The following is a 16099-nucleotide window of genomic DNA, read 5'->3' as shown; positions in this document are numbered from 1 at the left end:
CTAGAAAAATAGTACAGATGAACCAGTTTGCAGGGCAGAAATTGAGACACAGATGTAGAGAACAAACTTATGGACACCAAGGGGGGAAAGTTGTGGGGGAGTGGCGGTGGTGGTGTGATGAACTGGGAGATTGGGATTGACATGTATACACTGATGTGTATAAAATTGATGACTATTTTTTTAAAAAAAGAAAAATGAGGAAGAGGAAGAGAAACAGGAAATAAGTATATTGTTAATATACTGAAATAACAACAACTACAAAAAAGGATCCAATTCAAAAAAACAAAAAATTAAAGGGAAAGTCATAAATGAAATGGGAGGTCAGGAAGTAGAGTTATAAGTCCAGACCACTCTTTCAAGCTTACTTGGAAAGGGAAGGAGAAATAGGGCAGTTATTACATGGGAATACCCTCACACCTCCTTTTGAGATTTTGTTATCATTTTGTTTCACCCATGAGTGATGTGAGGAATGATATTATAGTTGGAAGGCATGAATGTCCCTAGATCTGGTTACCCTGTGTCAAAACTGGGGTCCAACATCGGGGCTCAAATGTAGTAAGCCCGTTCACAGAGCAGAGTAGTGACCCATCCCTTCAAGGTCAGAGCAAGGCATTGCAACACAGAATCTCGTACCCAGCAGTTGGTTATTTGAGACATGGGCCCTGAGAGGCGTGATACAGGCAGTTCAGAGACCAGGGAATCCGTTCATATTTGGCAAAAGGCAAAAGTAGACAGAAGCTCAAATTTGAGTAGGAGGCTCAGGATGCCAAAGGCTTGCCCCCGGTCACAGCTGTAGCACTAATAACCAAAACTGGTATTGTGCCACCGTGTTTACAGTATCTTCCGGCACATTATTTCATGTGATCTTTATCATAGCACTGTGAAGTACACATTATTTTCCACCAGACATATTTACTGCCTCATTTTACAGTTGAGGACCCCATGGCCCCAAGGAGAGTGCGACTTGCTCATGCCACAGAGCCTGTAAATGGCTGAGCAGGTCAGGGAGGCAGCACTTGGGTCCCAGGGCTGTGTATCCCCACTGCCCCTAAGTGCCTCTACTTGGAATTCCCCAGAGTCTTTGTTTTGTAATTCTAATAACCTCTTTTTGAAAAGTGGCTCTGTGTCTAATCCCATGTTTGTGATTGTTGCAAAGGAACCATTCACTGCAAAGTTTTGAATAATGTAAATCTAGGATTTACAGGGGAAGGAAATATTGATTAGGAGGGAATGAGCCAAGAGTAAGGGCATCTTAGGTCAGAAAAGTCCTGTTTTGGGCCAGAGGCCTTTGTTGAGTGTACAGAGCGGAGTTGTGTCCTCAAAGAGAAAATACTGAGAAGCAGGGAATGAGGCCGGTGGCAGCTTTCTGCTAGGGGAAGGCCGTCACGGGGCATGCAGGCTGCCGACAGGCACCACAGACCCAAGCACACACTGCCAAACTGCACGGCTGGCAATCATACTGGTGGTTGAGAGAAAAACCTTGTGACATAAAGAAGACTCTGTTCCTAGGAGAGTTAAAGGATACGGGTAAAGAAACGCTGCAGTACTGTGATGCTTATGAAATTCTGAGGCTTTGTGTGTGCCCTAGAAGGACTTTTGCTAGGGCTACAGAGAGTCAAGGGCAAATTCAAGGACATAGTGATGAATCAAGATACCCATGAGCAAGGCCCTGATCAGAAATTTTCATTAGCTGCGTCACCTTTGCTGACCTTGGTTACCTTATACTCAGGACTCCAGTAGAGGAGGTTTCTTTTCAGCATTGGATCCCAGAATTCAGGACCTTTTCCCCCACTTACTGACTTATTTAGTCTTTCATGCTTTCACTCAACAAGTACTTATTGAGCAACAACTCTAAGCCCGTCTTTCTCATGACATTGTGCCCTCTTGTTCACATCCATCTCTTGTCAGTACTTCACGGATCCCATTCCATTCAGCACTCTTGGTCCTGTTCCCTTCCTGTCATCTTCAGTCTTTCATCTGAAACTTAATTAGCAGAATGTTCCCCTCAACACCAACCCCTCAAATTACCTTTTCTTTTCTTCCTCTCTAGTAATATACTGTTTCATCAAAAAGAAGAAAAGAAGGAAGAAAAAGAGAAAGGGAGGGGTGGGGAGGAGGCAGGGAAGAAGAGAGGGAGGGAAAGAGAGAGAAAGAGAAAGCATACCCTTTTTAGCATTTCATTTTCCACCTTCTGGCATCAACATCAGCCCTTGATCCACTCCGGAATTCCTGTATCCTTCTTTGTCCAAAATTATTTTCTCTCTTTCCCAGTCTTTCATGTTGCTTGTTTAAAGATAGTCACCATTTTTCTCTGGAAAATTCTGCAATGTCTCTCTTTAGAAATGTTAAGTTAAACTGTTTTAAGGAATTAAATGCAATCATGTTTATCTCTCCTCCTTTCTGGGATCACTAGAAGTTTCCAGAAACCTTTTGGAGGATTGGATTGTTTTGCCACAGAAAAAAACTTATACCCAAATCTGGGGAAAAGCCAGATTAAATTAAGCAGCAAATGAGTAAAGTTAAGGATTATTGAGAAAGGTATTAAATTGAGATAATAATTAGTATTAAAATGTCATTTATTGCACACAGTGTATTAGCAGTTTTACATAGGTTATTTCATTAGTTTTTAGTTTGCTTGTTTGTTTGTTTGCGGTACGCGGGCCTCTCACTGTTGTGGCCTCTCCTGTTGCAGAGCACAGGCTCCAGATGCACAGGCTCAGCGGCCATGGCTCACGGGCCCAGCCGCTCCGCGGCATGTGGGATCTTCCCGGACCGGGGCATGAACCCACGTCCCCTGCATCAGCAGGCGGACTCTCAACCACTGCGCCACCAGGGAAGCCCTTCATTAGTTTTAATGACAATGATGTGAAGAAAATATAATTATTTCTACTTTACAGCAGAGGAAACTGGCTCTGAAAGACTTTAACAATAACATGGAATACGTAGGTTTCAGTTTTTTGCATTGTATGTACATTTAATATATAGATCATTTCTTCAGGAAAAAGTATATAGTGAGCATTCACCATCCATGAAGCATTCCCAGGTGTTACCAAAGACCCAAAGATGTATGGGATTGCCTCCTCAAGACTTGGTGATGCCCCCACTGCTAGAGATAGATAACTCCTGCATCAGAGTTTTTCGTAGGGAGTTCAAGCACTGAGGGGGAATTTCTACTGTATAACTTATAAGGAATATTCCAGCCCTGGAAGGATATGACTGTGACACATGGCCCCTGCATTCAGGGTTGTAAGACAGAATAACTGTAATACGAGGCAGCATGTGCTTAAGCGTTATGTGAATACCGAATGGAGGCCACTTCAATTCCGACTTCAATGACTGAGAAAACATTGCTCAAGGTCAGCATTTGAGCTGGGCCTTGAATGAAGGGTATAATTTCAGTTAGAGGACTTAGGGTATTTTTGGCAGACAGAATGGATATGAGCAAAGCACAGAGGTGAAAAAGCCCAATGCCTACTCATCTGGAGTGTGATAAATAAGTTGAATTTCAGAAACCTTAGGTTTTGGATAAACAAATTTGCAGAAAATAGCCTTTGGGAACCTTAACTTGGAGAACCTTGAATACAAAACTACAGTGTACATTCTGTTGGCATATAAGTGAGAAGCCATGTACTTTGGTTCTACTGGAGCTTTAATATTTTAGATGTTACTTCCACAAGAGAATTATTGCCTAGGAGTTAGGAATCTTGACTGCCTTTTTTAGACAAGTTCATTCCGTGGAGTGACGGGTGGGGTAGAATGTGTGTCTGGAAATGGAGGAACTAACTAAACCAGGACCATCAGGGTGATTAAGCATTATCCTTAAGTGTTCCTGGTGTCATAACCTTAACAGTCAGGCTTCAGTTCTCCTTTGATCCCTGAAGTTATTCTGTGCTTCCAGGCATAATTTTTTTCCTGCTTCCTTCAAGGTCTGTCCTCCCAGGCTTCAGTGATGTTACAGGGCCCGTTACCATGTCATAGTACTTTGCACTAAATCCAAATTGCCAACTTTGACAGTCTTTTTCCTTGATAATGTTTTTCTTTTCTTTAAAAAAATTATAGTAATATATACATAACATTAAAAAACCACCGTAACCATTTTAAAGTGTACAGCACAGTTATATTAAATATATTCACATTGCTGTACAACTAATCTCCAGAACTTTTTCATCTTGCATAACTGAATCTCTATACCCATTAAACAGCAGCTCCCCATTTTCCCTTCCCCTCAACCCCTGGAATCCACTTTTCTACTTCCTGTCTCTATGAGTTTGGCTACTCTAGGTACCTCGTATAGGTGGAATCACACAATATTTGTCCTTTCATATCTGGCTAATTTCACTCAAGGTAATGTCCTGAAGGTTCATCCATGTTGTAGCATATATCAGAATTTCCTTCCTTTTGAAGGCTGAATAATATTCCATTGTATGTATGTATCACATTTTGTCTATCCATTCATCCATCAGCAGGCACATAGGTTGCTCCCACCTTTGGCTATTGTGAATAATGCTACTATAACATGGGTGTTCATTATCCATTCAAGTCCCTGCTTTCAGTTCTTTGAGATACACACCCAGAAATGAGATTGCTGGATCATATGGTAGTTCTGTTTTTAATCTTTTGAGGAACTGCCATAATGGTTTTCATAGCAGTTGTGCCATTTTATTCCTACCAGTAGTGCAGAAGACTAATTTCTCCACATTCTCACCAATCCTTGTTTTCTTTTCTTTTTTTGATAGTAGCCACCCTGATGGGTGTGAAGTATATCTCATTGTAGTTTCAATTTGCATTTCCCTAATGGTTTGTGATGTTGAGCATTTTTCATGTGCTTGTTGGCTATTTGTATGTCTTCTTTGGCAAAATATCTGGTCAAGTCCTTTGCCCATTTTTCATTTGAGTTATTTGGTTTTTCATTGTTGAGTGGTAGGAGTTCTTTATGTATTTTGGACATTAACCCCTTATTAGATATATTATTTGCAAATATTTTCTCCCATTCTGTAGTTTGCTTTTTCACTCTGTTGATTATGTCCTTTGCACAGAACTTTTAAATTTTGATATAGTCCAGTTTATCTATCTTTATTTTTGTTACTAAAAGAGGCTTTGACCCATTGCAAAACTTGAATTTAATATCTAGCGTGACGTTCTTCTTGGCACGTGTGTGGTACCTCCAAGCCTCTTCCTTGCATTCCTTTACACAACCATCATGGGAAATAAAGTGTTCATCAGAGCACAAAATAATAGCAAAAAAGAGACTTCAGAGGCGTAAAACAAACAATGAGCATCATTCAAACCAAGGGAAACAGAATGGTGCATTAGCACTTGTAGACTGTGAATGCATTAATGACCCCTCCCTCAGCAGCACTAGCCATGAGAAAAGGACGTTAACTCCGTGTTTCAGTAGTGTACTTCATTTACATTACATATTAAAATAGTATATAATTAATTAATGCTATACAGGGTAAAAACTGTGCTGTAGAAATATTTTGTGGCAATAGTATTTTTTTATAAAGGGAGCTGCCGTACACATACAGTGATCATATGTCCAGGTTTACCTGGAGCCGTCCTGCTTTATGCCTTTTGTCCTGGTGTAATCTTCACATCCTCATCTATACAGCATTAAAAATCCAAAGTGGATGGGAAGAGAATAAAGGCATAGCCAGTTAATAAGTTATGTTAAACCTCAGTTTATCTCGGTCTCAATGCTTCATCATCACAAGTCTAACTCCCATAGGTAAAATGGGATGCTTGCTCTGAGAGACTTCAGATTTCAGAGCTCAGTTCTATTCATCAGGCTGAGAACATTGAACTATCCTACATAAATTACCCACATCCTCTCCCGGTCATTCCTGCTGAAATATCTCCTTGCTCTGCTCTGTTTGTCTTCTTTGTCTTTTATTGTATTGTACAAAAGATGCCTACTTAAGAAAGGAAGATGATGGGGAGCAGGGAGGTGGAAGAGGTTGGGATGGAGAGACAAAATGAAATCTGAGTTAGTGGAATTAAGCTTTCTAAGTGGAATTGCCCCAATTGATGCTGCAAGGTGAGGTTTTCGTTGCTGCTGCTGCTCTTGTTGGTGAGTTAGAATTCTAAAATCTTTCCTTTGCATCCTGTATAGCAGTAATGGCATATAATGCCGCAGTGAACCATGTAATACAGGTCTAATGAGCAGAAGTGGTTCATGCATCTTCATAAGCATCTGATTGATTGCCAGGAAAAGGCTTGGGTAGTGGGGGAAAATACACTTCAAGATCCAAAACTAAAGCACCATATAATAAGGTTCACCTATCAACACTTCATTATTCTACTTTTTCCTGCATTTTATTTGTGAGAATATTGCTTTTAAGTTTTGGCTTTCTAATTATTCCTATGTGGATATACATTTGAAAAGCCGAGCAGTTCCTTGTCATGTTGCAGATATTATTAAACTTACTGTCATAATTTCCTTAATGGGAACCAGGGTTATTTGAATTGGGCTCCTGCAGTGGTTTCCCTTTGTGACAAATTTTATTTCCAAACTCCTTTGTATTAGTAATACAGTTAATAACTTCAGCCATTCCATGCCTATTATTCACAGAAATGGAATGTTGTCCTTTAGTCCTCACTATTTTATTGCTTTATAAATACATAAATGGTGAGAACCTGTCCTAGAATTTGAGAGAGGACTAGGGGCTAATGACCCCCATGAATGCAGTCTGACATGTATCTGTAATGTCTGTAGTGATATGTATCTGTAATGTCTGTAGTGCTGTCGTGGGGACTGCAGTGGGTTTTCAAAATAGGTTGGAGAGATTCCTCAGCTATGAGTTTCAGGTTAATAAATAATAGTGTCTTTAAAAATAAAGATTGCATTGCTAGGGCATAAGACAGGATACCTGTTTGAAGTATAGTCCACTATGTTCAAAATGCATCTTTGGAGCAGATTTTACCAGACTTTAATGGAAACTGTTAAAGGAATACACTCCAGTCAGTATGATCAACTGAAACCGTAGGTGTAATTTCAGTGGTTTTCTGGAGAACCCTGTGGCATCAGGTGTTTTTTTCAACAGCCGTGTGAAAAATATCCTACCCAGACCATGGAACTGAGTTGGGCCGACAGAGCTATAATTTAGTATTTTCTTCTTTTGATCTTTTACACAATTTCTTCATTTATAGCAGGCCATAAACTTTACAGAGTATTGCCTTTTATATTGCATACTGAAAGAAGTGCATTTTTTAAACTAGAGAAAAAATTCCTTTGAGGGAATTTTCATAACTGTAAAAACAGATTTAAATTTATGTTCTGAATGTATTTGATGTGAGGTGACTAGTCGTCATCATCAGTTTGAACTTTAGTTTGATAGTGGTATTCATTTGGACTTTGTTTCCTACATGCACTATTGTTACATATTATTAAAATATAAATGACAACTAAAGTATCACTTCTATCTTTAGATATAGTGAAAACTTATCATTAAGTTCAGTAATATTTTAATATCCTCCTAAATGTAATTAATAAGTGCCATAAAATATCTTTATACTTGACAATGAATACTAAGCTTTATTAAAATCAATGATTCTCAACCTGTTTCTTCCCCAGTACATCTGACAGATAGGACCTGCTTCTATTGCCCATTATCCTAACTGAGAAGTATAATCAACCTTTTATCACCCTTGTACACGTTGAACAGGCCTGCCTGGTGATTCTGTATTCCCCTCCACACACAGACCCTGTCCCTCTACCATCTCATATGTATACCTTTAGAATTACTGATTTAAGTGCTGTCAAAATAGTCAAGGGGAGAGAGTGGGAACAGCGGAACTCATTTCAAGTAGAAATTTGATGCTCCTTTAACTCTGCTATGCTGTGATGACAGCAAGACTTGATTGATGGAAAATATAACAAACTGAATGCCTTAGACTCAATGGCATGAAGATGATGATCTTCACAACTGTTCCCTGCCAACGATGTTAGCTTAAATGAGCCAAGAGTCCACGATTTCAGGCCACTTCAGGCCAAGGAGATAGGTGATCTGTGGAATACCTTTTATAAATAAACTGTCACTAAATTTGAGGATGGGTCACCTACTTTCTGGTTTTACAAAACTACTTTGTTAAGAGAGCAAGTCATATTTAATATTTTAAAGTTTTTAAAAACACCTAAAAGTGATAGTAAAATTTAATGGCAAAAACATCTGCTAGAATATAATCTCTTCTTTTTTTTTTTTACAGCTTTATTGAGGTATAATTTATATATCATAAAATTCATCCATTTTAAGGTTTTAAATGATTTAAATCACTTCAGTGATTTTTCAGCAGATTTATGGAGTTGTGCAACCATCACCACAATCTAGTTTTTGAATATTTCCATCACTCAAAAAATTCTCCTGTGCCTAATTCAGTTCTATGCAATTCCCATACCTGGCCCCAGGAAACCACTAATCTGCTTTCTGTCTCTACAGATTTGCCTATTCTGGACATTTCAATAAATGGAATCATACAATATGTAGTCTTTCACATCTGTCTTCTTCCAGTTAGTGTGATGTTTTTGGCATTCCTTTATGTTGTAGCATGGATCAGTACTTTGTTCCCTTTCATTGCTGAATAGTGTTCCAGTGTATGGATAGGCCACATTCTGTATATTCGTTTTATAGTGTAACCTTTTACAGTCCTCATGGCTTTCCTTCACCTACCTGCCTTCTAACCTCCTTGCCTGGTCTTCCCATGGAACCAGGGTCAGATTGGGCTGTCCTGGATTTGATCCTCGAGGCTGTAGACTGGGCAGTTTGCACTCCATCCCTCATCTCACCTCTGACTCCAAACTCCAGTCCCTGGGTTGGGGAGTGAACCTTCTTATAACATGAAGAATTGTGACCATTATATCCAGCTTATTGGGTTGAGGATTTTTATCTCAGGAACCATTGCAGATTTTGAAATGTCCTGCGAGGAACAGAAATGGGAGAGAGTTGAAGATTTCTGTGATAATTATGAGCTCAGCCAAGAGTTCTATGTCCAAACCTACCATAATTTGTAAACATCACATAAATAGAAACATATCACAAGCTCATTGTAGAAAATACAGAAAGCATGTAGAAAAAGTAAGAAGTCACACATAATTCAATGTCTCAGAGTTAACCTCTGTCCAACAGTTGATGAATCTCCTTTTAGACTTAATTTATATGCAAACATATACAGGTTTTTGGGGGGTTTTTTTAAGTTGGTTTTCTATGATAACCATTTCCCGATGTCATTACTTTTGAAAACATGAAGGTTATTGTGACGAGAAAGGTGTGAGGAGAAACATGGTAGGGAGAGAGTTCAGAAAGTCAGTTGATGTCACTTATGGCTTTGAAGGTCATTGTAAGGAATTAGGAATTTATTCCAAGTATAAGGCAAAGCATTAGACTCTTGAGCAGGGAAGTATTTGATACGCTTTACATTTGTAAACAACACTTTGGCCAATATGGAGAACATACTCAGGGATCGAGAGAGGGAAGAGGAAGATAGGTTAACAGGCTCTTGCAGTATTCTCAACTAGAGATGATGACAGCTTCGACTAGGGCAGTGATTCAAAATGGAAACAAGAGGCTAGATTTACAAAGTATTCTGAAAGAGAGGTGAGTGGAATTTGTTAATGGACTGGATGTGCTAGGAGAAGAAAAGGTGAGAATCAAGGGTGACTCCTAGGTTTTTTATCTTGAGTAACTAAGTGAATGAACAGTAAAGCCATTTCCCGGGATGGAGAAGCCCCTCAGAAAAGTGAGGTTGATGAAGGAAGATTTGGGAAATTAAGAGCTGGGTTTTACATATCAAATTTAAAATGCCTTAAATTAGGATGGTGCCAGAGGAAGCCATGGGATCTTGGGAGAGTTTTTCTTTTATTTTTAGGATGAGAGAAATTACACATCTGTGTGGTGACAGCTTTGCTCGCTTTGGAGAAGGGGAAAATGTCGCTATAAGAGAGGGGGGGGGATCATTGCAAAAGTAAAGTCCTTTTGTAGGGAAGTTGGAACAGGATCCAAAATAGAAGTGGAGGGGGTTGTTTTAGACAGGATCAGGTGCAGGAGGAAATATGGACAGATATGGGTGTTTTAGTAGGTTTGGGGCAAGAAGAGAAGTTCTCTCTTAGCTCTCAGTAAAGTTTTCTCAAATAAGCAAAGTCATCTCCTGAGAGGGGAGGAAGGTGATAGAACTTTGAGGAGAGAAGGACATTAAATGGTTTGACTTGGAGACAGAAAAATAATTCACAAGTGTGCAGTCAGAATTGAGGCATTCATGAGAACCAAATCTCATCTGTGCCCATAAAATTAAAGTGAGCCTAGCCAGAACAATCATGAGTTTTTTGTGATGGTTCCTTTATCTTTAGTGTACGGTGCTTTCTGTTCCCTTCCCTGGTTCTGATTATTGATTCTAATGCCAGAATTACACTTATCTTTATGTTTTAATATCTCCTAGGGCTAGTTTTACTTCATTTGGGGAGAGACTCTTTGTTTCTTTAAATATTTTGGGATTTGGTCTTTTATCATTTAATTTTGATTATATGTCTATAACTTTTATTTTAGGGGAGTCTGATTTCAGTCCGGGCTAAATCTGCCAGGGTATATAAAACAAAAGAAGATTTTCTGATTTCTTTAAATTACAAATTACCATTTTTAATAATTTAACAAATATTGAAGGTCCCACAAGGCCTTGAATTGGACCTTAAAGATGTAATGGGGAGAGAAACAGGGACCATGGTCCCTGCCTCCAGAGACCTGACAGCCTAGGGCAGAGGTCAGCAATCTATGACCCTTTAGTGCAAGCCAGCCCACCTCCTGTTTTTGTGTTGTCTGCAAGCTGCCAGTTGTTTTCAATTAAACATTTTATTTTGAGATAATTATGGGTTCACATGAGATTGTAAGAAATAATACAGAAATCCTGTACTCCCTTTACCCAGTTACCCACAAGGGTAACTTCATGCAACAAAGCTATAGAACAACCAGGATGTTGACGTTCATATTGTCAAGATACAGAACAGCTTCTATCAACACAGGATCCTTCATGTTGCCCTTTTATTGGCAAAACCACTTCCTTCCTGCTTCCATCCCTCCTTAACCCCTGGCAACCATTAATCTTTTTTTCATTTCTGTAGTTTTGTTATTTCATGAATGTTACATATGTGGAATTATACAGTATGTAACATTATGGGATTAGCTTTCTTTGCTCAGCATAATTCTCCAGTGATTCATCCAGGTTGTTGTGTGTTTCAGTAGTTCATTCCTTCTTATTTTGGAGTAGTATTCTGTAGTATGGATGTACCACAGTTTGTTTAGTCATTCACCCATTGAAGAGCATTGAGGTTATTTCCAGTTTGGGGCTATTATGAATTAAGCCTCTAAACATTCTTGGGAACATCAGTTTTTATTTCTTTGGGATAAATGTCCAGAAGTACACTTGCTGGGTCATATAGTAGTTGCATGTTTAGTTTTATAAGAAACTACCAAACTGTTTTTTGACTGACTGGAGTAGAAATCCAGGTTCCCCATTCAGCCTCCACTGACGCCCCAAGGGGTCTCCTCGTTATTACAGGGCAGCGGAAGGAATTACAGTTCCCCACTGGGCCTCCCCTGGTATTTCCGTGGCTAGCAAGGGCTGGAAGTCCTTATTGCACCCCTACATGACCTCCACTAACATCACAGTGGGGAGGGGAATGGCCTTGTTAACTCTGGGCGGAGGTGAATGACTCTCCACTGGGCCTCTGATACTACCCCAATGAGGGGGGCCCTCATTACTGCTGGACGGGGTGCAAGTCGAGGCTTCTCACGTTGGTCTCCACTGGCACTGTCAGGCGGTGGGAATTGCTTGTCACTGCCAGGTCTGGGTGAAAGTACCAGCTTCCCTACTCAGCGTTCTCTCATGCCATGGGGGTTCAGGGTCAGGGATGGATGGGGGTTGGAGTACCTCATCACAGCCTGGTGAGGGTGGAAGTGTAGGCTCCCCACTCAGCCTTTGCTGGAGCAGGTAGGAGCCGAACCACCCTTTTTTCTGTGGTTTCTGGCTGAAGTGGAACAGTTACTGTCTAAAAGTTTTCCATCTTTTGGGCCTGCCCCATTCCTTGTCTGTCCTTTGGCTAGAGAGTAGGCTTTTGTTATCATGTTGGGTTGTTTGGCAGGGTGGTGGGGTTTGGGCTATGTCCATTGGCATTTCTGGTTTGTTCCAATTTGTTCCAGCAAAAAGAAAATCCAGGGAACTACCCACTGTATCATTCCTTGGGTCCCAAGATCCTTAACCTGTGTGTATTCTTTCCACTGTTCAGTCTTCTTATGTTTCTTTTATATACAATGCCCAGAGTTCTTGTTGTACTTGGCAGGAAGAATAGGGGAAAGTACACCTATTCCATCTCCTGGAAAAGGAAGTTTTTCTGATTTTTTTTTTTTTTAAGCTTCTAGTTTTCTAACACCTCTGTGCTGTGATAAACTTGAATTGCCCCACTTTGGAAGATGTTTAAAGTAAGATCAGTCAACCAGTTACCAACTTAAGTGTGATAAAATTTCAGCATAACTCACATAATTTTAGTAACATAATCTTGTCTATTTTGGCATGAGTTGTTCAAGAGCATTCTGTTAAAATAAATATCTAGATAGTTTTATTCCCAGAAAGGCTTTGTAGAATGATAAAAATGTCTTATCATTGTTTTCATTGTTTCATTTTTAAATAAATATTTAATTTTTAAATAAATAATTATCAGTGATTTATTTCCTCTGTATTATCAGTGATTTATTTCCTCTGTATTTATTTCCTCTGTAGCTACTAAAGTTGGAAAGTAGCTTTGTAAATTCTACATAATTAAGTATTCATTCAGGATTAAAAAAATATATACAAACACACATACACACAAACATATACACACATAAATTTAAGTAGAAAAAAATTCCAGGTCCAATATTCTATTACATTATTTTTACAGTGAAAATAAACATTTCAAAAATCTTAATGTTAATATTTGGCTAGCAGTTAAAGATCAAATTTTATTGTTTTCTTTTTAGGTCAGGAGCCTACCCTAGTCCAGAACCAGATTTCTATCATAACTAGTTCTCATTCTTATTGTTTAATTAGCCAACTCTTCTATATCAAATTTACTTTACAAGATGAACCAGTGTACCTAAAGAAAGATTCTAAATAGGAATCAGTGCCTTTCCAAAGGAAATCTTATCAAACCATAAAGCTTTACAATTGGAGGTTCTTACTTAAAAGCTTATAACAATACCAAAAATAAATAAATAAATAAAAGCTGCATAGAGTAGAGGCCCTTCTTTCCTGGCCTTGAGGGGCCTTGCCTATGGGGCAGTTACCTGACAGCACAGTGAAGCTTTGCCTAGGTTGGCCTAGGGCCAGCAGTTTGACATTTTGGGGGGCTGCCCACCTATTGGACTGGAGTTATTGAGAAGGTAGGAGGGAGGCCTGCAGGCCGCTGTTCCCTTTCCCCTTAGTCTCCATGTCCCTCTCTGTGATCGGCCTGTTTTACATGCACCCAAAAGGCACCTTCCCAGATGCCCTAAGACAAGTTGCCTGGGGCTTGTCCTGGGGGCCATTCTTGGGAAGGGGCTTCTTTAACCCACACCAGGACTTCTGTTTGCTGGGGGTAGAGGAGAGGAAAGGGGAGAAAATATGACCTCCCTTCATCAAGCCAGCTTGGTTACAGGCCTGCGGAACTGTCCCTTCACCTTTGTTGAAGGGTGTAAAGCGTGTGAATCTATTATGAGGTTAGACAGTTAAACACAATTCTGATAGGCGTTGTGAATAAATAACTTGCCGATCTGCACTGAAGCTTAGCTTGGGCAATAGTGTACTAGTATCACTATAGGAAGCCTCTGCTTTGTTGCACATTTGTCAGATCTGTGTCCTAAATTTCTTTCCATATTTCCAAATTTATCATCAAGCCATGTACTATGTACTGTGTTTAAAAAGGAAAACTGAACATTTAATATTGCTCATAGATCGGAGCTGGGATTGGGTAATTTTAAGCTTATTCTATCTTTTTCCAAAAGTCTAGGGGATAGTAGCTTTGCCTCTGAGGTTAATAGAGAGATGTGTCCCTTGTCTTTTGTTTAGATTCTTTGACTGAAACTGTCGCTTCACTGAGTTTGGGTAACATTTTCCTTTCTTTGTGGCTAGTAGTTTTGTCAAAGTACTTCTAACTTTTGTCAAAACATGGGATGGCATGCTCTAAAATATCAGAATACTTAACTTGGGGACATCTTGGGGAGCCTGTGGATATTATTCAGAGTATATAAGAATTAGAGGGGGGGAAATTATTTTTCTAAAAGCTAAGTTTTAAAATTCAGTTTCTAATAGTGACAAAGACACAGGCACTACTAATACCAATCAGACGTTTTCATATCATTATAGTTGTTGGAGCTATCTCAAAATATTATGTTCATCACTACTTCTACAACAAATTTGTTCTTTTTAACATATTGATATCTATTTCAAAATCATTGGTATCCTCTGTAATTCTGTGTATTTTATATACACAGTTGACCCTTGAACAACATGGGTTTGAACTGCATGGATCCACTTATATGTGGATTTTTTTCAATAGTAAATGCTGCAGTACTACAAGATCTGTGGTTGGTTGAATGCAAGGATGCCAAACCATAGATACTTAGGAACCTTGGATGCTGAGGGCCAACTATAAAGTTATAAGCTGATTTTCAACTGCTCAGAAGGTCGGCACCCCTAATACCTGAGTTGTTCAAGGATCAATGGTACATTTAGAAACATTAGTTAGAGGAATCTTATGCTTTTCCTCTTATGTGTTCTCTCAGCCTGTAACATGTTTCTTTTTCTCCTTCTGTAGCATCAGCCACTACGTGATTGTCATGTCCATGACCATCTTTCTGGTGTTTCTCAATGGCCTGGCACAGATGCTCACAACAAAGAAACTCAAACTGTGTGGCAGACCCAAAAGCCACCTCATATGATGTTGCCAAAGCCATCATTCAGCACCCAGATCCTGCTTCTCATTCTCCTTGTCAATTAAAATCTTACCAAGGATTCATAAAGGAGATGGATATTAACGTATAACATGCTCTGCTCACCTAAAGGAAATTATATGTGGAATTCTGAATTTACGGGTTATCTGGAATAAAGGAGCTTCCATTTTCTTTAGGTTTTGCAAGAAGTCGTGGTTACGTCTGTGGATAAGCAGAGTAAAGCATTCTGCATTTTCATTTTTTCCTTTAGTTGGCAACTCTTCTCACCGATGTTTCAGAGCACCTGTAACAGTCTCTGGTCCCCAGCTGCACAGCTTCCTGTATTATATGCAGAGGAGAATGTGCTCCTGAGGGGGCAGTACTGATCACATCCAAAATCCATGCACTGGCTGAACATAAAGTAAATCACCAGGTGGCACCATAAATATTTATCAACTCTCAGCACTTGTTTTGCAAGTAGTTCTAACTACTAAACAACATTAGAAAGACAATCAAGATGTATAGAAAAATGTTTGCAGGTGTTTTTCATTTTTCTTCAGTATTCAGCAATACTATTTTATGATTTTTAGTACTTTTTTAGTTTTCATAGTCAATCAGCTAGATGCAGGTTTTACCTTCACTTTTTTTTTTTTTTCCATTTCTGGATTCACATGGAATTTCTGGAGATAGAAAAGCAGAAAAAGCTTGTTATTTGTGTCTTGTCCATCGGGAAAAAGATTTAAATGATTAGTTTTTTGTTTTTTTTGTTTTTTTTGGTTTTTTTTAATTTATTTTTGGCTACATTGGGTCTTCGTTGCTGTGCGCAGGCTTTCTCTAGTTGCAGAGAGCGGGGGCTACTCTTCGTTGCGGTGCGTGGGCTTCTCATTGCAGTGGCTTCTCTTGTTGCAGAGCATGGGCTCTAGAGCGCAGGCTCAGTAGTTGTGGCACACAGGCTCAGTAGTTGTGGCTTGCGGGCTCTAGAGCACAGGCTCGGTAGTTGTGGTGCATGGGCTTAGTTGCTCCGCGGCATGTGGGATCTTCCCAGACCAGGGCTCGAACCCATGTCCCCTGCATTGGCAGGCGGATCCTTAACCACTGCACCACCAGGGAAGCCCCTAAATGATTAGTTTTTAATTGTAGATTCAATAACTGTTACTTCCAAAGCTTTTATC

General features: G+C 39.5%; 1 protein-coding gene across 4 annotated transcripts in view; it reads left to right on the top strand.

The window, feature by feature from the left end:
• The window catches only part of PIGN (phosphatidylinositol glycan anchor biosynthesis class N), a 113608-nt gene extending 98490 nt beyond the window's left edge, over positions 1 to 15118 (top strand). For all 4 annotated transcript variants that reach the window (XM_024133951.3, XM_028480277.2, XM_028480276.2 and 1 more), the window contains one exon: positions 14813 to 15118. In XM_024133951.3, the coding sequence (XP_023989719.1) occupies positions 14813 to 14936 (124 nt within the window). In that variant the 3' untranslated portion in view covers positions 14937 to 15118. The remainder of the gene's footprint in view (positions 1 to 14812) is intronic.
• The last annotated feature ends 981 nt before the right edge of the window (positions 15119 to 16099 follow it).

This window comes from Physeter macrocephalus, chromosome 19 (genome assembly GCF_002837175.3).
Source record: "Physeter macrocephalus isolate SW-GA chromosome 19, ASM283717v5, whole genome shotgun sequence".
Lineage (NCBI taxonomy): Eukaryota > Metazoa > Chordata > Mammalia > Artiodactyla > Physeteridae > Physeter > Physeter macrocephalus.
This window is presented reverse-complemented; position numbering and strand designations above follow the sequence as displayed.